At 45.7% G+C, this 26,829-nt stretch overlaps 1 protein-coding gene across 4 annotated transcripts in view; it reads left to right on the forward strand.

Annotated features, from left to right (window-relative positions):
- SEC24C (SEC24 homolog C, COPII coat complex component) overlaps positions 1-15,158 on the forward strand; it is a 63,865-nt gene extending 48,707 nt beyond the window's left edge. For all 4 annotated transcript variants that reach the window (XM_045023245.1, XM_045023246.1, XM_045023247.1 and 1 more), the window contains 10 exons: positions 158-274; positions 713-883; positions 2,196-2,292; positions 2,594-2,739; positions 3,696-3,834; positions 5,184-5,302; positions 6,071-6,250; positions 7,078-7,269; positions 8,459-8,548; positions 12,148-15,158. In XM_045023245.1, the coding sequence (XP_044879180.1) occupies positions 158-274; positions 713-883; positions 2,196-2,292; positions 2,594-2,739; positions 3,696-3,834; positions 5,184-5,302; positions 6,071-6,250; positions 7,078-7,269; positions 8,459-8,548; positions 12,148-12,288 (1,392 nt within the window). In that variant the 3' untranslated portion in view covers positions 12,289-15,158. The remainder of the gene's footprint in view (positions 1-157; positions 275-712; positions 884-2,195; positions 2,293-2,593; positions 2,740-3,695; positions 3,835-5,183; positions 5,303-6,070; positions 6,251-7,077; positions 7,270-8,458; positions 8,549-12,147) is intronic.
- The last annotated feature ends 11,671 nt before the right edge of the window (positions 15,159-26,829 follow it).

A 26,829-nucleotide genomic window follows, 5' to 3' on the forward strand; every position in this document is an offset into this window, starting at 1 on the left:
TTTGGTCACATCAGTGAAGGATTAAGTACCTAACTAGTATAAAGGAACCAGTGATAATATAGGCATTTAATGTAGTCCCAGAGATATTCTTCTTGAGAAATCCACTGTCCCTCATCAGCTCTTTCTCACCTAAGCAATTTCATCCCCTCCCCTGTAGGCAGCAGAGTGTGCTGGCAAGCTCTTCATCTTTCACACCTCACTGCCCATTGCAGAGGCCCCAGGGAAGCTGAAGAACAGAGATGACAGGAAGCTCATCAACACAGATAAGGAAAAGGTAACAATTTGATGTGCTGCTTAGAAGAGAGTTTCTATTGCTCTGGGGTAACCTAGAAGGAATCAAGAAGAGATGTAAAGGCTCCATAGCAGCTAACTGAAAATCTTCTATGTAATAGCTATTCCCCTTGGGTTGCCATATGGAACTGAGTATGTGTTAACTATAAGGACAGAAAATGCTTCTGTGTCGGGGACAAGAGTGGGTAGTATTAGAATCCAGAACCCAAGGAGGGGGGAGAATAATTGTATAACTAAAAAGTTCTGCACCATCATTGCAGAAGGTTTACACCTAGTACCTATTTAATCCTGGGTGGGAAGGTGCCTCGTATACCTTAATGCACTGAAAAAGTATGTATGTTATCTGTAGCAGTTACGTTGGTCTCATGTTCCCTTTTTTTCCACTCTCTTTCAATCTCTGTACTCCATCTGTCCTCCCTAGACTTTGTTTCAGCCTCAGACAAGCTTCTACAGCAACTTGGCCAAGGACTGTGTGGCCCAGGGCTGCTGTGTAGATCTGTTCCTTTTTCCAAACCAATATTTGGATGTGGCAACACTGGGGGTGGTTCCTTACCAGACAGGTGGCACCATTTATAAGTACGCCTATTTCCAGGTAAGTGCTTTCTTGGGTCAGGCTAGCACCTGTTCTATACAGGTGAAAAAAACCCATCACTTAGTTGCCTGTCTTCTTTCATGGGATATGGGCCATTAGTGAGGATCTTGGTTTGTACTTGAAACTCAAGATTATAACTTACGTGGTTTTGTTTGCTTTATATTTCTGACTTATTTGTACCAAGGGCAAAAATGAACCTGTGCTCTATAGTTTCTTAACAATAAGAAAAGACTAATAAAAAGTGAAGAACATTATCAGCCCTATAACAGTCATCCCAATGTGTTGCCTACAGGGCAGAATCTCCCAGCAGTGCTGGCTGCATAGAGACACTTACCTGAACTAGCCCAAGTTGGAATGCTATCTTCCTTAAATTACCAGATGGAGAAAGCTTTGCTTTTAAGTTAAAACATCAGAATGCTCAGCAGTTAAGATGAGTGGTGAAGTTTCTGCATTGTGAAAATGTACGTCTAAGGCTTACTTACGAGGCTAAATTAAGCTTCATTCATAATAGATGTTCATTCCAAATGGATATAATGTTTGTGGCAGAGATGGGGAGAATCTGGAAGGCAAACTGCACAGGAGGTATAGGGAACAAGTTCATATTCTTCAGGCAGCTCTCAAGGAAGAGGGAAACTGCAAAGGGTTTTGGCAGGTCTCCAAATAGACACTTAATGGCTTCTTTTGTCAAGATGAGCTGGATCAAGTGTTGTGCTCTGAAATGAGTGTTGTATACAATGTCTCAGGCTTCACATCATGAAACTTGTCTGTAGTTGGGCCTAAATCTGCCATGTCCTGAAAATCTCATATTACATTATATCAGGGATTCAACATTTCAGAAACTGACTGTAACCCTCTATATGTGGTGTACAGTGGCCAGAGATTTCTATTTCCATCACAGCGGATTGCAGAAACTCTTAGTCAGAGTTCTGTTCCTCTCATCTAGTGTAGATATTCCCAGTGGCGTTCTGTGGTAAAGGTTGTCTGAATCCCTCTCACTAGCAGTCATTGGTGCAATGGTCACCAGTAGTTTGTATGGAGTGGGGTTCCCTACCCACATTTTGAAATAATATGTATATAGACTAGGATTTTTAAAATCCTAGTTTGGTGTTTTTTACTCACTAGAAAGCTTTGAAAGAAGTGGCTCCTAGGGTGTTTGGGGGAATGGGATATTGAGAGCTGTGAGAAGGCTCTTTGTGGGGAGGGGAAAGGGAAGGGAGGATTTGAGATACCTTTGGTCTATGTGCATTGAGGCCTGTAGGGCAACTCAGATTTTTTTGGTGTGTCAGCCCTGACTTGGAGCTTTGTGTTCTAGCTGGAGACAGACCAAGAGCGGTTCCTGAATGACTTGCGCAAAGATGTCCAAAAGGAAGTGGGATTTGATGCTGTGATGAGGGTGCGCACAAGCACGGGTGGGTATTTGCACTGCCTAGACTTAATAAATTGGCCAGTAAACATGTAGGGAGTGGGAAGGGTCATAAACACACACAGCCTGGAACATACCGAGGTTAGGCTGTGGACTCTGCCCTTGTAAAGCTCTAAAATCCATGGGATTATGGCAAAACTGAATGAAAAGCTGAAGCAAGAGATCTCAAGGTAACTTAGTGTCCCTGATAGACAAGGTTGCCGCACCTTCCCAAATGCTGCCTGCTAGATTACTCCGCTATAAAATGTGGCTTGTTCACCTTTGAGTGTCCTTTTTTTTCCTTTCAGGTATTCGAGCAACAGACTTCTTTGGAGCTTTCTACATGAGCAACACGACGGATGTGGAGCTGGCAGGTCTGGACTGTGATAAAACCATCACAGTGGAATTCAGACATGATGACAAACTGAGTGAAGATAGTGGGGCGCTTCTTCAGGTGAGGCAGAAGACAGTCAGCAGGGAAGGGAGTGGGTGATAACTTTCAAACTAAAAAATGTGCTGGCATGCTACTAAACCTTCTCCAGATGGAGATACAGGACCATTGATCTTTGGAGTGACAGCATCCACCTGTGTAACTTGCTACAAGCTGTGTAACTTGGAATTAAAATCACTTTCTCAGCTGTTCATACACTGGGCTATATGTCTGCATTGCTGAGGGGTTCTGCTAGACTTAACTGAGGTGCCCTCCAGTTTCAATGCTGATGGCCTATTGAAAGAACAAATCTTCCATCCTCCCTCATTGGCTCATGGTGAAACTTTCACAAGCAGTTCCTTGCCTCTCTGCCCAAGCCACACAGCTAGCTGTTTCTCTTGGGTCTTTCTCCCATTCTACCTCCTCTTCAAAGCCCTCTAGGCAATACATTTTCCAAGACTCTCTAAGCCAGTCTTCCCTACAGAGAGATTTCCCCCAATATGTGGAACTATAAAGAAGCTCAGTCTCTTTCTGTTTATTGCCTCCTATCCCCTATTCTTTGTCTATATGCTCTTGGCTTTGATTGTAAATCCTTTAAAACTAGGACACTATCATCTTAATTGTCTGTCCAGCTATCCAAGCCTTGTTTGGAATAGTGGAAGTTCACACATGGGAGGGACTTGATAGTGTTAAGTGCCTTCTAATGCACCATATGAAAGCTTTTATATAGGAAGGAAGAGCCACAGTGGTTGGTTGAAAAACCACTAGCTCTTCAACAAAAGGAACGATGGACAGTTAGTTCTGGGGTACAGCAGGCCAAACCCTAAATCACCTCCCCTTTCTCAGGCTCAGGTAGCTAACCTGAGGTTACACTCTAGATCAAAGGGTCGGATGTTAACAAAATGGGATGTGCTGATTTGCTTACTGTAGCAGGACTGTTCTATTTAACTGTTCTGTCATTCTGTACGTCTCTTTTATAGTGTGCTCTGTTGTACACAAACTGTGCAGGACAGCGACGACTCCGCATTCACAACCTCTCCCTGAACTGTTGCACGCAACTTGCTGACCTCTACCGGAATTGCGAGACAGACACACTCATTAACTTCTTGGCTAAGTTTGGTAAGAGACTGTCTTGGAGAGAGTGCTAGTCTTACGGGACCCCCACAACGAGCCGGTTCTGAGAGCGTGTGGGGTCGGGCGACGCTACGCCCGGCTCATGAGACAGCTCATGGTGTCCGACACCATCAGGTGGTCCAGAGACATTTATACCGAACACATCACCGGACACCGCCAATACCACACTGAGTAATTGAGACAGCCAACCAGGGAAATAACCCACTTCCTTCCCTGAGGGACCAAGGGACGCACCCCACCCATGTACCTGTCCGCTCCACCGATACTGACTTGGACTCCTTATTCATCCCATGGGTGGCGAACCTGAGCCCAGTTATTCACTGACACTTTAAAAACCCTTGCACCCCAATCTGGGTCTATGCCGTTTATGCGATATGTATATATCTTTTCATCCTTGCAAACGATATCTGTAACCCCCCATAACCCAAGCCTGACCCCAGATGTACAGTACCTTCCCTCTCAACCTGTGTATATTTCATTTTAAACATTTACTTTATAGTTCTCTTTCACAGCTAGTGGCACTTGTTTTTTACCTTCTTGCACGAAAGACTTGGCCAGGTGGTCGTTGGAGTTTTCAAATCCTTGTGCTCCTACAGTCTTTTCCCTCCCACAGACAGCTGTGATCATAGTACTCTTTGTCTGGACTGAGGGCAGACAGAAGGTACAGCCTTGCTGCCTGTTGAGTCAGATGCCAATACTGGTCGGTGGGCTGGCTGAACAGAAGGAGGCATGTGTATGTGTGTAGCTATTGCCACCTGCATATGTCCACTCCTGGAACCAAAGTGCTTTTCCCCCTTTAATGTTCCTGAGTTCCTCTACTCCAGGCATGGAAAAACACAAAGTTGCTCCCACACCCAGGTCACAGTAGTTAAACCGATGAACATCCTCATAGTGCCAAACCAGTATGTATTAAAAGTATACAAATTAAATAGGGTTTGGGGCACTGCAGAAGCCATCTGTGCTCTCCTCTCCAAGAGAAAGAGAGGGTCACTTGCATTCCACAGTGACCCCTGCTGTCCCCTTTGGGAGTGACATTGCCAGGCTCTACAAGGAGTCTCACCAGTTGTCCTTGCCCAGAAGTGTGGCTGGCCGTGCTGCAGGGCCTTGAAGGTGTGTGTGGGGAGGTGTTTGAGTTTCTGGTAGGAATGTGTAGACTTTTTCCCACAAAGTTAGAAAATGAAGTATAACTAATTCTATAATGTAAACCATCTGAGGTTGCTCTAGGTTTCTACGCATGGCTACAGTAAAGATTTTAGACCATTTTATAAGTTAAATGTTGTAATTAATAATGATTTAACATCCCTGCTGATTTTTTTTCATGCCTTCCTGTGCAGCGTATCGTGGGGTTCTGAATAATCCAGTCAAGACAGTGCGAGACACGCTGATCAACCAGTGCGCACAGATTCTGGCATGTTACCGAAAAAACTGTGCTAGCCCCTCTTCTGCTGGCCAGGTGATTGCTTGTGGTTCAGTTTGGATGGCAGCTTTTGGAGGTTCAATTTGAGGCGGGAACTCCTCCCATCCCATTTAATCTGGGTGGAGTGCTTTACTTAGCAGCTGGGGGCAGAAATATAACCAGATAGCTTGGAAGAGAAGCTCTGTTCAGAGCGACTTCTCAGGTAGACTTTCCTGACATTGAGGCACACCAGTCACCACCTCCTCAGGAGAAACGTATAATATCTCGAGCCCTGTGATTCTTAGCAGCCGGTACCTTACATGATACTTGACTTCTTAAATAGAGGCCTCCATAGCAGGGAATCCCGTTCCTTAGATACTAGGTTTCTTTGAATGGCATAACACTTCAGTATGTTAAAGTTTAATCATGGATCTTTTAAATGTTTTGTGTGGAGCCTCTTCAGATTTATTCCAGTGTTGGGCAAGCTTCCTTTGTATGGCTCTGCTACTACAGTATTTCTCAAGCACTGTTATGATATAAGAGAACCACAGGGTGGGTGTCTGAATCTTAGCATCAGACATCTTAAAGAACTAAGGATGCCATAATGATCCAAAGAGTTTTCCTGTCTGAATGAACTACACAATGTGAAAACTAATAGGCTCTAGAATTCTAAGGAATTGTAACTGTGATCCATTGCGATTTCCTTTCTAAGTTTCCCTCTCTCTCTTTTTTTTTTTTTGGTGATCATTGAAATTACCTACTGTCTCATTCAGTGAGATGGCTGATTAACTTCTATCTCTTTATTCCCCATCTTGCCATTTGTAGCTGATCCTCCCTGAATGCATGAAGTTGCTCCCTGTGTACTTGAACTGTGTGTTGAAGAGTGATGTCCTGCAGCCTGGGGCAGAAGTCACCACTGATGACCGCGCCTACATCCGCCAGTTAGCCAGCTCCATGGATGTAGCAGAAACAAACGTTTTCTTTTACCCCAGGCTTTTGCCTCTGGTAAGTGCTTCTGTTCCGAGTACATTCAAGCCTTGTTACACGCCACGAGTAGTCTTCATTCCAGAGACTCCACCTCCTCTCCTCCCCCCCTCCCCCCCCCCCCACCCCAGAAGAATAACATTTCCTTGTGAGATGTAAGAGCTCTATGGGAGAGGAGTTGAGATGTGCCATCCAGCAGGTGCCTTTTTAATACCATAAATTTTATGTTTATTACCACACACACTGGATTTGACAAGGTTTTTAATCCTCCTCCTACCCGGTGGGAATGGGTGAGCGGGGTCCTATGTGCTCTTTTGCAGCCTGGAAAATCCTCTTGCTGCATCCTTGTAATCCTACATGACAACCACAATCCTTCCAACCTAGGAGGACGGATTGGGATTTTTCTGACGCTGCTCCTTAATTAAATGGGAAGCCCCCTGGAGTAACACTAGCTGCAGAATGCACTCCCGCCCCAGGGGTCAGTATTGGGATTGCGGAGTATTGCTGCTAGGGCCATGAGGCCCATCTGGTCTCGTTAGCAGTAAATCGTCTCTAGTCTGTTTCACACCATACTCAGTAGGAAAGATGTTATAGCTAATAGTGCAATTCATTCCCAATTGGTGCAGCATTGCAGATTAGTACATGATTTGATGACCTTTTTTTTAGAAGAAGGAAATGTATGAGCAGGTACCTGATGAGTCAGAGAAACTTAGGGCAGGAATTGGTGTGGCTTGCAAGACTTAGGGGCATCCATGTAGTCCTTGCTCTGTAACATTTGTAATTCCCAGCTAAACATTACTAAGTAAGAATGTCTGACGAGGGGCTCGATTCATTTAATATTTGAACAGACCAAAGTAGATGTTGACAGCGACACCTTGCCAGCAGCAATCCGGAACTCTGAAGAGCGACTCTCTAAGGGCGACATGTACCTGCTAGAGAATGGACTGAACATCTTTGTGTGGGTAGGAGTGAATGTACAGCAGGGCCTGATCCAGAACCTCTTTGGAGTGTCATCCTTCAACCACATCAGCAGCACTCTGGTGAGCTGGATAGTGGGGAGCAGGTTATGGGGAGGATGTGTGCATGACTCCCAATAATTGGAGAAATGAGCATCCAGCTCAGAAGGTCATCATCCTAAAATCTCATTGAGCACTTTCATTGTCGCTCATAGGAACGTTTTATCCATTTGATTTAGCTGGCATGAACATCAGCTTCAGAACTCTCTACTTACATCCCTGTTCACGAAAGCAAGTTTGGGAAAGCTGGCTAAAGCCCAGTATGGGGCCACATCGTCCCCTTGTTGCCACGTGCGTGAGACTGAAAGAGATGTTTTTTTATTTGGAAATCTTAAACGTCTTTTGCAGAGATTCTCCTACTGCATCCCTTGGAGTGTGGGAAGGGGCTTACTAACAGCAGGACCTGTCTCCCCACCCTCCAGTCTGGCAGATCCTAGGAGGCTGTGACAGGCCAGGGCCATCTGTATATAACTTGTACCCCCGCTTTGGCCCTTGGCTCCCTAGCAGTGAAGTTCTACTGCCGGGGGATGTATTGGCTTTTCCTGGTAAGTTTGGGCCAGAGGAGGACCAATAAGTAGCTTGCCCACTCCTTCCCTGGACTGCACAGAGACCTCTGGAGACTGGGGGAGACAGTGCCTCTGAGGTGATTAGAGCTCCCTTTTAGCACAAATAGGTGAAGGTTGATCTGGACTCAGAAGAACACATCCATGCCTGGAGCAAGGTGGCCAATAATATGGTCATATGCTGTGTTCTAGGTGAGACCTCAAGCCCATTTCACTGTCTTTAAACCCAGGACCTTCCTTCTGGCTAACATGTTATTCTCTTGTTTTACCTAGCTGGTCACGTTAAGGACAGTTAAGAGGCTAGCTATACCTAAACTATTCACTTGGAGTTCTTTCAGTCTGATTTCTAGCCACTTGCCTAGCTGGGCAAGTTACTCTATAGCTTATCTGACCAAGCCATTCAGTGAGGAGAACACTGCCAGTATGTGCCAGGCAAATGGGGTAATAGTTCTGTATTTCTGTCCTCTGTTCAACAATCTCGTTTTAAAAATAGTCTTTCCAATGACTTCACCTATTCCTAGCTAGCAAGTAGCTAGACTGGCCTGAAAGCCTGGATTTTTACCTATGTGTTATGAGAAAGCAGCAAAATTGGTTATTGACACTACTGTAATTCTGTGTGTGTAATGGGGATCTGGTCTTTTGCATTCCAGAGTACCTTGCCAGTCTTGGAAAACCCCTTCTCTAAGAGAGTGCGATCCATCATTGACATGTTCCAGGCACAAAGATCCCGCTACATGAAGGTAAAGAACTTGGCTCCTAGTTGTGGCCAGTGGTGAGCTCCAGCCGGTTCGCACCGGTTCGCAAGAACTGGTTGTTAAATTTAGAAGCCTTTTTAGAACCGGTTGTTCCAGAACAACCGGTTCTAAAACGCTTTTAAATTTAACAAAGGCTCAGGCAGCTGTCCACCCGGCCCCAGCTCACCTCCCCCTCTCCGCTGAATGCTCCGCCCTCCTTCTCCTCCCCTTCCCCTGCTTCCCGTGAATCAAATGTTCGCGGGAAGCCTGAAAAAAGCAGCAGGCAGGTAAGCCGGGCGCGAGGGGGCAGCGGGATGGCTCCCCCTGGCCCCGGCCGAGCGCCCCAGCCCGGTCCCAGCCAAGCACCCCCGGCTCGGGCTGGTCCTGGCTGCGCAGCTCGGACCCGGCCCAGCTCGGGACCGCAGCTCCGGCCCCGGCGCCGGCCGAGCGGCCCCGCGGCGCTGGCCGAGCGGCTCCAGTCGAGGTCCCAGCGGAGCGGACCCGGTCCCGGACCCAGGCAGTGTGGTAAGGGGGCAGGGAGCAGGGAGGGGGTGTTTGGTGGGTTGTGGAGGGGTGGATAGGGGTCAGGGCGGTCAGAGGGCAGGGAACAGGGGGATTGAATGGGGGCAAGGATCCCGGGAGGCAATCAGGAAGGAGCGGGGGTTGGATGAGGTGGTGGGGGCACTCAGGGACAGAGAGAAGGGGTGATTGGATGGGGCAGGGGTCCCGGGGGGCCATCAAGAATGAGAGGAGGGGTTGGATGGGGCTGCAAAGGGCAGTTAGGGGACAGGGAAGGGGGGGATGGGTCATGGGTCCCGGGGCGGGGTGTCAAAAAACATGGGGGGTTGGATGGGGCATGACCCCCGGGGGGGGGCACAACCCCCTCATGAGGTGAGGAGGAGGGAACCGGTTGTTAATATTTTGGCAGCTCATCACTGGTTGTGGCTCTTTAATTTCCTTCCACTGCCTTTCCTGAGCAGGTGACACCAGTCCTACTCTCATAATCTGTAATATCAAACCCGTTCTCAGCCTTCTGTTGTTACTTGAAATTAACATGTCTGTATCATACTGTTGGCAGTGAGGTTCTGTGGCATAACAGCTGTTGTTTTGCTGGAACCTTACCTTGCATTTCTGGCTCACTGCATTTACTATTAACGTTAGGCTGGGGCTCTACTTTCTTCCAGTGTCCCAAGTGGTAGTCAAATATGTAGAGCCCTGCGCGGATACAAAAATTGGCATCCATATCTGATCCATGATCAGTATAAATTGTCCGTGGATGTCCATGGATTTGAAAGGCTCTAACAGCTCCACAGGTCACTGCACAAGAGTGATGCAGGGCTGTGCCAAACCCTCAACTGCCCCCTACTTCTTCCTAGAGACTTCCCACCACCTGCTCCGCCCCATCATACTTCCTTCCCTGCTCTGGGCAGGAAAGCTACAATCTTGAGCGCTTATGTGCAGCACCACCCTCCCAGTGGGGGACTTGGACACCCCTATGCAGCTGCAGCAGCTCTAACATGCTGTGCTTGGCTCACTGCACAGGAGCACACAGTCACGCTTCCTTCTGGGAGATGTAGCTTACCTCCTCCTTCCACACAAGCTGGTGACTACAACTCCCAGAATGCCCAGTGGACTATTGCTGCTGTGTGATTCAGAGAGCCGAGCTGGAGCCTGAGGGCTGGATGACAGCTGCTCCTTTGGGTGAGTGTGTGCTGTAGAGCCCTGTGCAGATAAAAAAATTGTATCTGAATCCAAGCTGCAATCTTCAAAAATAATCTGCGGATATCTGTGGATTTTATGGTCTCTCTATATATGGCACTGGACACTAGTAGCCTGGACCGCCTTGGTGGTGATCTAGCCATACATAAACTCTCAAATGAACATGTCTGGGACCTCATCTCCAAAACCATTATGCCTTATGGGGCAGATGGAGTAAATTATTGCAATTCCCATGGAAGTAACTAGGCCATATTTGGTAGTGATGGTATAAGCTACCCATCAGTTACATGAAGGTGAAGCAATGATTTTCCTGTGAAGTCCTGCTGCTGGAGCAGTGATAGCAGTGATGTATCAAAAGGAGGACATCACTTCTACTTCCAGCTCAGATGTGGAACTCAGAGCCCAGAGGCAGCTGAGCTGCTTTCAAAGTCTTAAGAATTAGGAGCAGTCCTAGAAATCCTGACCTATTTTTAAGATAAAAGGTTTATAAATGCCCAGTACAGATAAGCTTGGAGGGGAAATGAAAAGGGCAAGTTTAAACAGCCTCTCCCCATCAGAGACACTGCCTGAGCCTTTACCAATGTTTGATTTCCAGTCTTGGGTCTGCTAAAATCTATATACTGTACTGTTGTAAAAACAACTAGGTGCTCAGTTTAGCTTTTGTAATAGAAAAGAAGACATGGAAGTAGCCGTTGGGTCTCTCAGTGCTGTTGTAAGGGCATCAGAACTCATGAGGGGCGGCAGAAGGTCTGACTACTCCACGCAAGCCATAAGGGGAAAATTAAATAATTCCTTTTAAAAGGGGATTTATAACCTTTCCCTGTTTGTTTCTGCTCTGGCTCTAGTGGAGGCAAAACATATTGTATTACTAGAGCCCTGCGTGGATACAAATTTTTTTATCCGCATGCAATCTGCAAATATGGTCCGTGGATATCCGCTGAGTCGCAGGGCTCTAGATATAGAATTTGGATCTGCGTCCATCCATGAGCCACAAACATGGTCCGCAGATAACCGCATCCGTGGATGTGGATATCCACAGATTTGCAGGGCTCTATGTATTACTGCTCCTCCTCCAGCAAACCTTTAAAAGGCTTTCTGAAACAAGAAATACAATATTAGGAAGTCAACTGTTAGGAGCACACAGCCATTGTACATTGGGCTAGTGATGCACTTGTCAGGTGGCTGGAGGTGCTCTGCCCTCAGCCTCCTACCTTGCACCACACCTGACCATACGCACATAGTTTGCTAATGCTGCACCCCTGTTGTTGCTTGGTGTTGTGTTAGGCTGAGCATCAGGGCTTTCTGTCTGGACAACTGACTGGCTTAACATTCCCTGACCATAGAAAAGGGGTTTTTTTTTAATATTACTGTCCTCCTGTATTTTGGATATTTAGTCACTTGGGTATAACTTTTGTATTTTGATTATACAGTCCATTTCATCCACAGATCCCAAAATACTGTGTGAAGTGACTAAACATCACTGTCCCCATGTTCAGATGGGGAAACTGAAGACCAAAAATTAAGTGACTTCTTAAAGTAGCTGACCTGGAAATGGAACTCTGGTCTCCTGAACTTCCAGTCCTGTGCTCTGTTCACTGGACCACTGATTAGGAGTGGAATTCCTCTGCTTTACTGGTCACCTAGCCAAAACTGGAATTTCTAGAACCCCTTTAATGTACAGGCAGCCCTGGACACTCTAATACTTCTAAGCTTGCTTGAGGTTTAACCTTAGTCACAGAAATTAAGATGTTCTGAGTAGGTGGCTTCAGTGATTTCTTGTTCTGGAGTTCTTAGTTGCTCAGCCTTCTTATCTCACTTAGATGTTTTCTTATGTACCAAAATCACTAGCTGATGCTTACTCACAAATCTTTTTTGTTTGCTTATAGCTAATAATTGTGAAGCAAGAAGATAAATTGGAGATGCTATTCAAACACTTTCTGGTGGAGGACAAGAGCATGAGTGGTGGGGCTTCATATGTGGACTTCCTCTGTCATATGCACAAGGAGATTCGGCAGCTACTGAGCTAGAGGAGGGAGTGGTGCTGGACTCCAGCAGTGACATTTCAGTCTCCACTAACCACCTGATCAGTGGGCCCAGCTCCCTCAAGAAGGACAACATAGAAACCTGTATAATTCCGTAATTTTTAATACACATTGCATAAGCAGAGATCCTTTCAACCTCTCCCAGCCCCATTTGAGAGAGATATGCAAAATTTCCTGGTGAGGGCAGAGAAAAGGCCTTTGAAACAGGTCTTTTACCTGTCTCTAAATTGTTTCCTGTACTTGGCAGGAATCTACCCCCTTATGCTCGCTAATCCTGTTGTAATGAATGTAGTTTCTCAGTTCACTGTACATGATTCAGCATTGGGTGAAAAAGCGATAACTCTTCAAAACTACTAGTCGTTGCTGTGTGTTTGTGCGTGCGTGCATGCTCAAAGAGTGAAGAGGAGCCAGGAGGGGGAGGACAGGAGGCAGGCCATCCAGCCAGATGGTGGGAGTTGGAGCACTTAAGCATTTTTTTACATCTCCTTTCTAGTTTAGGGGAAAATACAACATGCAGAGCACAAACTGCAGCTTGTGGCCCTCTGGACTCAGGAGTCTTCATTTAAAAACAAACAAACAACTTATCAGCTGAGCTGTGAGCCAGGGGCTAGCAGGACAAATCCTTCCCATATCTCTACATCTTTATTATAGTAAGAGTTGCTGTGCAGAACTGTAGTAGAATAAATAATTTTTAAAAGTGAGTGAGCAACAATCAACAGCTGCTGAATGGGAGAGGGATAGAATCAGTGCCTTCTGTTGGCATGAATGGCACCCCCGCAACCACCTTCCCTTCCTTGGGAAGAGCAACCTCCCCTATCTTATTTTTCTGTGTAGCATCATCTTACCCCTTCCATGTTCTATGGCCTCTTGTCACTCACTTGTTTTACTAGAGCCTACCTACACTGTTCTATTCATGGTGATCATACCCGCCGCCTCCCTGCTTCAGTTTAAATAGGAAATATTTTTAGCAAGGTGACATGGGGCTGTAGGGAACAGGATATGGATGACAAGGTGGCCGTTTTCTGTTCAGACTAGGCTGAATCACAGCAAATAAGCAAGGATCTGAATTCTACTGGTGCAAACTTGAGACTGCTTTGTACCCCAGAGTGCAAGGAAGGGGATGCAAAGGAACAAGAATAGAGTTTAAACTGCGCTGCATAAGGTAATACCAAATACTTGACCTCAGTTGCTGGGAAGGTGCCATAGTGGAAAGAATATTTTCAACGCTGTATGTTTATACCCCCTGTTCTACTTACTGATCCATCTGCATAGAAAACTTTTTATAAGCCTGTTTGTTAACCTAAGATACCTCAGAAAGATTAGCCCATCCACTTTGTGGCTGGCCACTCTGCCTCTCCACTCTGTAAGGATGGACGAGAGGACTCCTGCAAAGGGGAGTGATGAGTCTAAATCAGATTCAAAATTCTAAGGGCTTGTTCATTAATTTTTGAACGGGGGGTAATTTACTTTAACACTGACAGAGCTCTTACAACACCCAGGATTTAGTGAGGGGGCAGCAGCACTGAAGATGGGAGGGAGAAGTGGGAGAATATGCAGAATAATGGGTGAAAAGATTGGATGCAGTTAGAGGACATGTTTTAGCTGGACTTGGCTTTCCAAAATAAGGTCCTTGTGCAGAAGACCTGTTTTGTTTTAAAACAAAAAACTTGGCTCTGTGGTTTTAGTCCCATTTACAGTGTGTGTAAATCTGTTTTTCTTCTACTGCCGCTAGTTTTGTCTTTTCTCGTATCACTACACACACAGGGGAATGAAAACGGTAATGAAGAAACTCCTTTAAGATGCAGTAGACAATTCTTCAGCATTTTTTGGTATGTATGTGGCTGACATTTTTTTACCCCATACACTGCCTCCAACCAAAAATGTAGAGGTTTTTTTTTTTAAAGCCACTGAAGAGAGCTTCCCAGGAATACAATGCTCGGCAACCACAGACTTCCACAATACTAATTTCTAGTATTAATATAAGAGAGGGAAATAAGCTCATAAGTGAACCTTTCATTTTCTTCACTCTTGTTTTTTTTCCAATGCATCTTTTAATTTGTAAAGAAATAAAAAAAATATATTAAGATGTATTTTATGTCATTGTTAGTAAATAAACACTGCTGATTATTTTTCCAAACCCTATACTTGGGGGTGGGGAGGGAGGAAGGGGAAAGACTGGGGTCTAGGTGGGTAATCACAATCTAACCTGCTGCCAATCAAGTTCTGTATTTTTAATATTTCCTGTTTGGATGTGTTTAACTTTCCACCCCTTCTGAAACTTTATTTTGCTGAGAACATTCCCTTTCCGCTGAGATGGCTTGGGTTAAATTGCGATTGCTTTTTGGTCTATTTCCATAACCATTCTAGTTGATATTTTGAGACAGTATTATTAACTACAATTAGAATCTCAAGGACCCCATTTTTCTCAGAGTACCCCATCATTAAGATGGCAAGAGAATTACTGATTTTCTTTGAATCCAAAAATGAAGTGCAAATTAAACACAGCAGTTGGCAACAGCATTCTTGCAAGTCTAGGCTAAACTTGTAATCTGTGCATTGCACTTTAATTTGAATCTCATTGTCGTCTCTATACACTTGACTGTAGCCTAAAACATAGATATTGTACATTTAACACTGATGAAAATAATCTTTTCTTCAATCTGTATATGAAAAAACAAGCCAATTATTGCTAAATACCCATCATTATTTTCTGGAGAGATTCCAGTCTGTTACAGAGGGCATGTTCCTATATTTGTTATGTCCAAAATCACTGCTGAACTGATACTTTGAGATAAGTGATGGGCTTTGTGCATTAATTATCTGGAATAAATTGTGTCTGCAGGAATGTTGTGAGATTACCCCTTTCAATGTTTATGGAAGTTGCCTAGCTGAACCAACATCTACCATCTTTAATGTACTTAGCTGGAATTTTTGCATATCCGTGCAATGAGTGGATGGTTTCCTGAGAAGGAAATGGCATAAGTACATAAGATTTACTGCACCGGACTTCTGCTTCAAAGGAAGGCAAAAAAGAACCCACAATGTTTTTAGCCGGTTGTTCTCTGCTGTAGGTGTAAAAGACAATTTTTCTTGTCTTGTGTGGGTGCTAAGTTTACATCCTAAACTATGACATTGGATTTCTCATCACTACAAGTGTTCTGATCAGTGTATCTACTCTTTCTTTAAAGGCAAGGTGCTCTTTGGGGAAGGGACAGTCATCTTATTCCGTCTCTACAGCTCTTAGCACAGTGGGGCCTTGGTCCATGACTGGGGCTTCTAGCCAATGGTAATACAAATACTAAATAATAAAAGGCAGTTTGACATGAGCTCATACACCCCTGCAGTCTAAAGTTTCTTTTTTCAGCCTTCCTTTGAATCTTATCCTCCCTTTCTAACTCAGTTGTGTTGGTTAAAAAGCAGATGAGTTGTATCAATCTGATCCTATGACATCCTATATCATTTCAAGTTGGTATAAGAAAGAAGCTGTATGGAAACATAAACCATACAGGTTGGCGAAAATTTTTTTAATCTTTGTCACCTAAAGCAATAATTGTATGTTTTTTCCCATTTTGTGGATCATGTCAGAAGATAGATCTTGTAGACACATTCCCCTCTATCTTTCTCTGCAACACCTAGAGTGTATGGTTACAAAGTAATATTAGGAAAGTAGCATGGCAAGAGGCTGAAAATGCATTTGCTTTCATGAGTGCCACTGCTCAGTTGCTTATACCAATTCTGTATTTTTGCTGTTTTGCTTCCTCTTCATAATCTTAGAACTCTGTTTATTAGTACCAAATCTCTCCCTGGCTGTAGCTTCCCACTGCTTCAATTGTTACAGTTTGGATTTGTCCTCCTGTGTGTTTGCTGCCCTACCACACTTGGTAAATTTCATCACTGTTGAATTGACACCAAAGAAACTTCAGGCACACATAGAATCATAGAATATCAGGGTTGGAAATGACCTCAGGAGGTCATCTAGTCCAACCCCCTGCTCAAAGCAGGACCAATTCCCAACTAAATCATCCCAGCCAGGGCTTTGTCAAGCCTGACCTTAAAAACCTCTAAGGAAGGAGATTCCACCACCTCCCTAGGTAACCCATTCCAGTGCTTCACCACTCTCAGTGAAAAAGTTTTTCCTAATATCCAACCTAAACCTCCCCCACTGCAACTTGAGACCATTACTCCTTGTTCTGTCCTCTACTACCACTGAGAACCGTCTAGATCCATCCTCTTTGGAACCCCCTTTCAGGTAGTTGAAAGCAGCTGTCAAATCCCCCTTCATTCTTCTCTTCTGCACACTAAACAATCCCAGTTCCCTCAGCCTCTCCTCATAAGTCTTGTGCTCCAGCCCCCTAATCATTTTTGTTGCCCTCTGCTGGACTCTTTCCAATTTTTCCACATCCTTCTTGTAGTGTGGGGGCCCAAAACTGGACACAGTACTCCAGATGAGGCCTCACCAATGTCAAATAGAGGGGAATGATCACATCCTTCGATCTGCTGGCAAGGCCCCTACTTATACAGCCCAAAATGCCATTAGCCTTCTTGGCAACAAGGGCACACTGTTGACTCATATCCAACTTCTCGTCCACTGTAACCCTAGGTCCTTTTCTGCAGAACTGCTTCCTAACCATTCGGTCCCTAATCTGTAACAGTGAATGGGATGTAGCAGCTGCATAATGGGCAGAAAGAGGGTTTTAGATAGTCTTTTTCCCAAAGCTCCTTGACAACTGAAATATTTGACCATTACACCTCTACCCCAATATAACACCTGTCCTCAGGAGCCAAAAAATCTTACCACGTTATAGGTGAAACCGTGTTAAATCGAACTTGCTTTGATCCACCAGAGTGCACAGCCCCACCCCCTCGGAGCACTGCTTTACTGCGTTATATCCAAATTCATGTTATATCAGGGTAGAGGTGTATTTAGAAACAGCTCAGCAGACCACTTTGAGAATCATAGCCTTAGCACATCTGAAAATGGGCCTTAGGATTCAGAGTTGTAATTTCTGCTCTGTCTTCACCTACTCCTTTCAGTTTGATTGCCCTAATTATCAATTAAGAGCTTGTCAACCCACACACTGGAACCAAAATAACATCTGTTTTAATTCATACTATTATTTTGGTGCAAGTCTGAGGGTGGACATTTGTTTTGGAATAATTACTTTATTTCAATTTAAGTCCATTTTTTGTACTCACTTAAGCTAAACCAAAATAGGGCAGTCATACTCTGTGTGTCCACAGATAGGATTGCACCGAAATAACTAATAGTGTGAATTAAACCAGACTTGGTTTTGGTTCCAGTTTGTGTGTAGGCAAGCCCTATAATCTCCCTATTCATGAGTTTCTCCTTCCTTTGTTCCCTTTCTTTCTTTTTACTCCTTGTCACTTCTTTGTATAAGTACATGAGTGACTTAAGAAAACTATATGGTCTTTTCTTCTTCCTAACCTATTACGTATGCAGTATAGTTGCTGTGTCGGTCCCAGGTATTAGAGAGACTAGGTGCATGAGGTAGTATCTCTTATTGGGCCAACTTCTTTCTCACCAACAGAAGGTGGTCTAATAAAAGACATTACCTCATCCACCTTGTCTCTCTAATGTAGTCAGTCTTCCTACCATTGTTAAAAATTCCTTTGCCATTGGCACTTCCTCTAACTTTTAAATCTACTGTTGGTACATCCCTTCTTTAAAATGTCCTTGCTACTAAGGCCTTGGCTAAACTTGCGAGTTACAGCGCAATAAAGCCGCCCACAGCGCTGTACCTCATTCCTCGTCCACACTGGCAAGGCACGTACAGCGCTGTATCTCCACGGCTACAGTGCTGCTGGTACTCCACCTCCCCAAAAGAAATAAACATTATTGTGCTGCAGCATCAGTGTGGCCGCCCAATGCGCTCTGATTGGCCTCCAGAAGTATTTGGCAGTATCCCACAATGCCTGTTCTACCCACTCTGGTCATCAGTTCAAACTCTACTGCCCTGGCCTCAGGTGACCAACTGTCAGACCTGCCCTTTATATTCCCCGGGAATTTTAAAAATCCCCTTCCTGTTTGCTCAGCCAGGTGTGGAGTGCTATCAGCAAATCTTTCCAGGTCACCATGTCTCCACGCACCAAGCGAGCCCCAGTATGGAGCAATGGTGAGTTGCTGGACCTCATCAGTGTTTGGGGGGAGGAAACTGTCCAGTCCCAGCTGCGCTCCAGCCGTAGGAATTACGATACCTTCAGGCAGATATCAAGGGCCATGATGGAAACGGGCCATGACCGGGATGCACTGCAGTGTAGGATTAAAGTGAAGGAGCTGCAGAATGCATACTGCCAAGCCCACAAGTAAACAACCGCTCTGGTGCTGCTCCCATGACCTGCCGATTTTACAAAGAGCTGGACGTGATACTTGGGCGTGACCCCACCTCTACTCCGAGCACCACCATGGACACTTCGGAGCAGGGGGAGGATGAGGAGGAGGAAAGCAGGAGTGAGGGTGCTGGGGCGGAGGGAGACACCCCGGAATCCCTGGAGGCATGCAGCCAGGAGCTCTTCTTGAGCCAGGAGGAAGGTAGCCAGTCGCAGTGGCTGGTACTTGGTGGAGAACAAAGGGAAGAGCAGGTTCCCGGTAAGTGGCTTTTTTTGTTTCTTTTTTAGAAGGAATTTTTTCAGTGCAGGCTCTTTGGGAGAGGAGGATTAGGGCTGCATTCATGCCTAGATGCGGAATAATGCATTGATGTGGTCTCACATCATGGTAGTGGGCCTCAGTAATCTCTTCAAAAGTCTCCAGAATGTGGGCAATGCGCTTGCGCAGGTTTCTTGGGATAGCCACTGTGGTCCTTGTCCCAGTCAGGTTAACGTGTCTGTGCCACTGTGCTGTGAGGGGCAGGGGGACCATTGCTGCACACAGGCAATATGCATATGGGCCAGGGCAGAAGCTGCATTGCAATAGAAGATCCTCCCTTGCTTCCCAGGTCACCCTCAGCAGTGAGATATCTTCCAGGACGAACTCCTGTGGAAAATGTTGGGACAGTGTTCAGTGTAGGTGCTTCCTGCAGCTGTTGGCTCTCCCCAAGGCACAGAAACCCAGAGGACAGTACAGCTGTGAAATGAAACCCAGAGGGCACTACAGCCGTGAAACAATCAGTCCCCCTTACTCACAGTTTTGGGGCTCCCGTGGTTTATGTGCACTCTCTTTGGGATGGGAAAATTATGCTATTGTGTAGACTGCGGGCGCCCTCCTTAAGTGCAGGGGAATCATTACTCTGTATGGTATAAACAATGCTGCCTCTGTTAAGTGTTGCATTTTGCCTTTACAGATGCAACCTTGAGCTCTAAGCAGTCCATGTTATCACCAGCTGAGAGACTGCAAAGACTCAGGAAGAGGCAGCAAAAAAGCAAAGAAGAGATGCTGCAAAAAGTGATGCATCAATCTCTTAAAGAGAATCAAAAAGCACAGGAGTGGAGGGAGAGCAAAAGCAGGATCTGCCAGGAAAATGCAGTGCACCGGCGGCGGAGCACTGGCAGCAAAGCACAGCTTGGCTGATAAGCATGGAGCGCCAAGCGGACTCTATCCAGACACTTGTAGCCATGCAGGCAGAGCACTACTGCGCCCGCCCCCCCTTGCAGCCCTTGTCCCAAAACTCTTTCCCTTATGCCCCCATGTCACCTCCAACCCACTTTCCCCAACATCCGGGTTCTTACTGCCACCAGCTGCTTCCAACACCTGTATCTTCACCACCCAGCCCTGAAAACTACGACCCTTACCCTCTGCACTCAACCCCCATCACCATGCAGTATAGCCATCCTGAAGTGCAGGACTCATTGCACAGCACTCCAGACAGGACATAAGCAAATCTGTGACTGTACCGTTCCCCACCCCCTTGCCCTTTCTGATTCCCAAGAAGTTGTGTTTCTTTTCAGTACATGATTTTTTTTTTAAATAAATGGATTCTTTGGCTTTGAAAACATTTCTTTATTATTGCATAAAGTAAAAAAGATACCTTAGCCCAGGAAAGAAACAGGCACTGCAAATCAACTTAGCAAATAGATTCCTACTAACATTGTAGCCACTGCACTTCCCTCCCGTGCAGGGCACCAGACTTACTGCTGGTTTTCAGCCTCAAATTGCTCTCTCAAGGCATCCCTAATCCTTGCAGCCCCGCGCTGGGCCCCTCTAATAGCCCTGCTCTCTGGCTGTGCAAATTCAGCCTCCAGGTGTTGAATCTTGGAGGTCCATGCCTGACTGAAGCTTTCACCCTTTCCTTCACAAATATGGAGATATAGCACACGGCTATAACCGCAGAGATGCTGTGTTTGGCCAAGTCCAGCTTCCCATACAGAGATCGCCAGCGGCCCTTTAAATGGCCAAAAGCACACACAGCCTGTAGTTGAATGGTTCCTTGCTGCTGTCAAGGCTCCCTGTGTAGGGTTTCATGAGCCACGGCATTAACGGGTAAGCCGGGTCTCCAACATTCACAATGGGCATTTCGACTTCCCCTATTGTGATCTTCCGCTCTGGGGAAAAAAGTCCCGGCCTGCAGCTTCCTGAACAGGCCAGTGTGCTGAAAGATGCGTGCATCATGCACCTTTCCAGGACAGCCTGCGTTAATGTCAATAAAACGCCCACGGTGATCCACAAGCGCCTGGAGAACCATAGAGGAAAAACCCCTTCCGATTAATGTACTCGGATGCTAGGTGGGGTGGTGCCAAAATAGGAATATGCATCCCATCTATCACCCTTCCACAGTTAGGGAAACCCATTTGTGCAAAGCCAGCCACAATGTCCTGCACGTTACCCAGAAAAACTATTCTTCTGAGCAGGATGCGATTAATGGCCTGCAAACTTGCATCAACATGATTCCAACGGTTGACTATCCCACTCCAAACTGGTTCACGACTGATTAGTAGCTGTCTGGAGTTGCCAGCTTCTAGATTGCAATAGCCATCCACTTCACCAGCAGGGCAGCTCTCAATCTCGTGTCCTTGCGCCGCAGGGTGGGGGTGAGCTCCTCACACAGTCCCATGAAAGTGGCTTTTCTCATCCGAAAGTTCTGCAGCCACTGATCGTCATCCCAGACTTGCATGATGATGTGATCCCACCACTCAGTGCTTGTTTCCCAAGCCCAAAAGCAGCATTCCACAGTGCTGAATATGTCCGTGAATGCCACAAGCAATTTCGTGTCGTACATGACTCAATATCATCATCAGACTCCTCACTGTCACTTTGGATCTTAAGGAATAGCTCAACTGCCAAACGTGACGTGCTGGCAAGACTTGTCAGCATACTCCTCAGCAGTTCGGGCTCCATTTCCCGGAGACTGAAACGGAACACAGAAACCGTTGAAAGATGGCATTGAAAGATGGTGCCAAATGTGGACGGAAACACAGGGATTGCTGGAATGCGAAGCGATGCATCACGGGGAGTTGGGACAGGACCCAGAATGCCCCGTCCCCCACCCCCTTCCCACAACCCACAGCACCAGAATGGGAAGAGGTGCTCTGGTAGATAGCTGCCCATAATGCACGACTCCTAATGCCACTGCAAATGTGGACACAACAGTGCACTGGCAGCTGTCAGTGTGGACAGACTGCAGTGCTTTCCCTACTGAGCTGTATGAAGGCAGGTTTAACTCCCAGCACTGTACAGTTGCAAGTGTAGCCATACCCTAATACTCTATCAAACCAATCTCAACCTTAGCAAAGCATTTGAGAAAGTGGTGGACCTCTGACCGTAGTAGCATTGTTTGTTTTCTTTGTTACAATGTAACAATTTGTTTTCCTCTTTGTGTCAGACCCTCTAGCCCAGTGATACTCAGACCTCAGTGGTTCAGGAGCCAAATTAGTGATCAACATTACCCAGAAGAGCCACAGGTGTGTGAATTCATTGTTTCATTTATTATAGTACTATATATTCATATTTAAACAGTAGGACAGGGGAAATATTTAGTTTGTATTTTATATATAAATTTTTCTCACAGAAAAATGACCAAGTATTATTTTATCAACTATAGTATGTTAATAACGTAGTAAAAGCATCCTGATTGGTTAATAACTTTGATTGGATAATTATATCAGTGTTTTATATCATGTGCTGCAAAGAGCTGCAGGAGACACATTAAAGAGCCACTTACGGCTTGCAAGCCTCAGTCTGAGTATCACTGCTCTAACCCATTATCTTCTAACGGCAGTCAGTACCAGCTGCTTCAGAAGAAAGTGTACGAAACAATTATGGAATCCACTGCTAGCAGGTGAAGTTTCTTATCCTGAGACGGGTTGATGTATACCCTGAAAAATGAGAATTACACCCTTTATACAATTTCAGCTGCTCCTATGTAAGTGTGGATGTTAACAATAAAAACATCTAACCTTTAGTGAATCCCACTAAACTTCTGGCCTCAGTGATAAGGTATTGTGGGTTTTTTTTAAATTGGTCATAAATGTTGCCTTTAAATTAGAGAGACAAGGTGGGTGAGGTAATATCTTTTATTGGACTAACTTCTGGTGGTGAGAGAGAAACTTTTGAGCTACATAGTGCTCTTCCTCTGGTCTGTCACAGCTAAATACAAGGTGGAACAGACTGTTTAGCATAAGTAGTTAACACAGGTCAAGGTACCATTCAAGCTGAAATGGCCTGTTAACACCTCTCCTGTCATAGGGGGGAAAAGGGAAGGGGGAGAAAAAATGGTTTGTGGGTTACAGATTTTTGTAATGAGCCATTAAATTGTTCTTGTACTATCAGACCAAAAAAAAAGAGGATCTGATTGGCTGTTCTCTGTACCAGTCTTTTTATTTTACCCTTGGGCATATCCCCTCATTTTATTAGTCTCCTTTCTAAACAGTCCATCTATTTTCAGAGACAAAGTAGGTGAAATAATAAACTCACACAAAAATGATAAAAGACAAACATATTACCCGTAGGCAAACACTTTTCACAAAGTGATCACTTCATATCTGATCTTTCAATACTTGTCCTCAAAGGAACTCTGCACAATGCCTTCAAAAGGCAAGACTGGGAACTTAAATTCATAGTGCTGTTAGATACTAAAAACCTTGGGCTATCCCTTGATGTGAGGATTATGTCTGCCAAGGCAGGTTCATTGGTGGATTTTTAGGTGGCTGAGGAGCCCAATTCAAGCCCTGCAGATTTTCCCACAGAAATGGCAGGTGTAATCTTAGAAGAGACATAGTTGTTGGCTGGAGTGTTGTGCCCTTTCTTTCCTCTTTTGTGGCTTCTCTGTCTCATGAGCACATCTGTTCTCCTCAAAGTGAACTCTGGCTTGGTGTATGGTGTGGTGCCACTGTGTTCTGTTCCATGCCAAGTCCTCCTAGTTTGTTGGGTTGATGCCTCCCTATTTAAGGTGTTCTCTCCGTATGTCTTCAAAGTGCTTCCACTGCTCTCCGAGAGCCCTTCTTCCCTGACTTAACTGAGAAGATTATTTGCTTCGGGAGGTGAGTGTCAGGCACACATACATAGTGGCCAGCGCAGCAGAGTTGGTGTTTCATGACCTGCGCTTCTACACTGCTGATGTTGGCTGCAGAGAGAATGCTGATGTTAGTGTGTCTGACTTCCCAGCTGATCTTGAGAATCCTCCTGAGGTAGCGCTACTGGAACCACTCCAGCTGCTTGGAATGTCTTCTGTAGGTTACCTAGGTCTCACACCCATAAAGAAGGATGGGGATGACGACTGCCTTGTAAACCAAGATCTTGGTGCCTGTTTGCAAATCCCTATCACTGAAGACTCTGGGTAGTGTTCCAAAGGATGTGCTGGCACAGTGGATCCTGTATTCGATTTCTGTGTCAGTGCTGGCTGTTTGGGAGACATGGTTGCCAACGTATGGGAAATGGTCCACATTTTCCAGGGGTTCTCCACTGATGGTGATTTGTGGAGTACAAAGAGTAGTTTGTGCAGGTGAGGGTTGATAGAGTACTTTGATTTTTCCCGATGTTGAGAGAGAGACCCAGGCTATGATAGGCATCTGCAAAAAGATTTAGGGTGCTTTGCAAGTTGGCCTGTGTGTGTGCAAGAATGAATCCGTCATCTGCATACTGAAGGTCAGTGATGCCAGTTCTCATGATCTTAGATTTTGTTTGGAGACGTTGGAGATTGAGGAGTTGGCCATCCATACGATACTCGATCCTAATTTTGTCAGGAAGGCAGTCACGGATGAGAATCAGGATCATGGCAAGGTAAATGGAGAAGAGTGTTGGAGCAATGACACAGCCCTGCTTGACATCAATGTGAATGATGAATGGTTCGGTCTCTGAGCCGTTGCACAGAGTGGTGGCAGTCATCCCGTCATGGAGGAATCTGATGATGGAAATGAATTTCAGTGGATAGCCAAACCTAGACAGCACCTTTCATAGGGCATCAAGACTGATAGTCAAAGGCCTTTGTTAGGTCAATGAATGCCATGAACTGTTCCTAGTGTTGCTCTCTGCGCTTCTGAATCTGTCATGCCACGAAGATCTTGTCGGTTGTGCCTCAGGATGGCCTGAAGCCACTCAGGGAGGAGTTCCTTGCCCAAATCCTATTAAACCATCTCCTCCCGCTTGCCAAGGATCTCTCCTGTAGTTCCCCCACACAGATTTGTCACCTTTCTTGAATATTGTAACAATATTGGCATTCTTAAAGTCAGGTGGAATTTCTTTGCAGGTCCAGATTTTGTTGAGGAGTTGGCAAAGTTTGTGCTGGAGCATTGTTCCACCAGCTTTAAAAACCTCATTGAGGATGCTGTCTGGGCCTGGTGTCTTGTGATTTTTTTTTGTCTGGGTGATGGCATGCCAAACTTCCTCAGAAGATGGAGGATCAGCAAGGTGTTCCATTGCTAAACGTTGTGGAATAAACTCGATGGTGTCTTCAGAGGCTGTGGATTCACAGTTTAGTAGGCTCTCAAAGTGCTCCTTCCAGCATTGTTTAATGGCTGCATTGTTCTTGAGAGTGGAGCCATCCTGGGAACGTAAGAGGGTTGGGCCTTTGGAGCTTGGCCCATATATAGCTTTTGTTGTTTGAAAGAAGCTTCTCATGCCATCCTGGTCTATGAAACCCTGTGTAACAAAGTGGCCCTTGGTGGGATGCTACTGAGAGTATCAATTCAGGACAAATTGCTTAGAGCAGGGAAGTCACAGCCCAAGGCTGGGGTTCCTTCACTGCTAAGGCACACCAAACCAGCCAAACAGAGAGGACATCGGTTTCACTCCACTGGCTAACGAGAAGTCATACAAGCAATTCCCTCAGACACTCCAGTTTCCCAGTATCACCACCAGCGCCACTCCTTATGGGGATGAATGGTTATGAAAATGAATACTCCAATAAAAGAAAAAAAGTTCTCCTTATCCCAAAGGACCAAGCCCCAGACTCAGGTCAATATACCAGTCAGATCTTACCCACAAATCAGGCTGTTGCCAATCCTTTAGAATCTAAAAAGGTTTCTTCATAAAAAGAAATATAGATGAGTTAAATTGGTGAAATTGAATCAAATACATACAACAATTGCAAAGTTCTTAGTTCAGGCTTGTGTCAGGCTTGATGGGATTACTGCTGATTTAAACCAATCAAGTCTCCGGAGTACAAACATCCCAGCTTGAACGGGTTGTTCAGTCCTTTGTTCAGAGCTTCAGTTTCAAGCACAGTTCCTCCAAAGTTCAGAAGCAGGATTGAAGACCAAATTGAGAAGATGCTGCAGCCTTTTATAGTCTCTTGCCATGCTGCCTGTGCTTCCTTTGTTTCAAAGGCAAGCTGCCCAGCACATGGCTTGGAAGTCTTAGGGCTTGGCTACACTGGAGAGTTGCAGCACTGGTGGTGGGTTTACAGCGCTGCAACTTAGTCACCGTCCACACTTGCAAGGCATATACAGCGCTGCATCTCCCAGGCTGCAGTGCTGGCTGTACTCCTGCTCTGCCTGGGGTATAAGGATTGCAGCGCTGGTGATGCAGCGCTGCTCCACAAGTGTGGCCACCAAAAGCGCTGTAATTGGCCTCCGAGGTATTCGGAGGTATCCCAGAATGCCTGTTCAGCCACTCTGCTGTTTTGTTGTGAACTCCGGACTCCCGGAGCTGCTTATCTAAAAAACAAACACAGCTACTGTTTGCTCCAGCAGAGGCAGGCAGGGGGATTCTTTTGGAATGTTCACAGCTAGTGTTTGCTTGAGGAGAGAAGCAACACAGCTGAGGAGGGGCGGGGAAGAGAGTCCGTTTTGGAGCAGCTGCTTATCTGGTCTGAAGGCTATTTGCATTTAGTGAATGAGAGGGGTGGGGGAAGGGGTCCAAACTTTTAAAATGATTGAAGGTTGGTGCTGTGTATCTTCCAGTCCTTAGAACTTGCAAGGCAGGGAGCTGACAGTGTCAGCTCCAAAAATCCACTCTCTCTGTCTCTCTCACGCTCCCTGTCACACTCCACCCCACCCCCCTCTTGAAAAGCACGTTGCAGCCACTTGAATGCTGGGATAGCTGCCCATAATGCACCACTCCCAACACCGCTGCAAATGCTGGAAATGTGGCCACACTGCAGTGCTGGTAGCTGTCAGTGTGGCCACACTCCAGCACTT

This window comes from Mauremys mutica, chromosome 7, assembly GCF_020497125.1.
Source record: "Mauremys mutica isolate MM-2020 ecotype Southern chromosome 7, ASM2049712v1, whole genome shotgun sequence".
In the NCBI taxonomy this organism is placed as follows: domain Eukaryota; kingdom Metazoa; phylum Chordata; order Testudines; family Geoemydidae; genus Mauremys; species Mauremys mutica.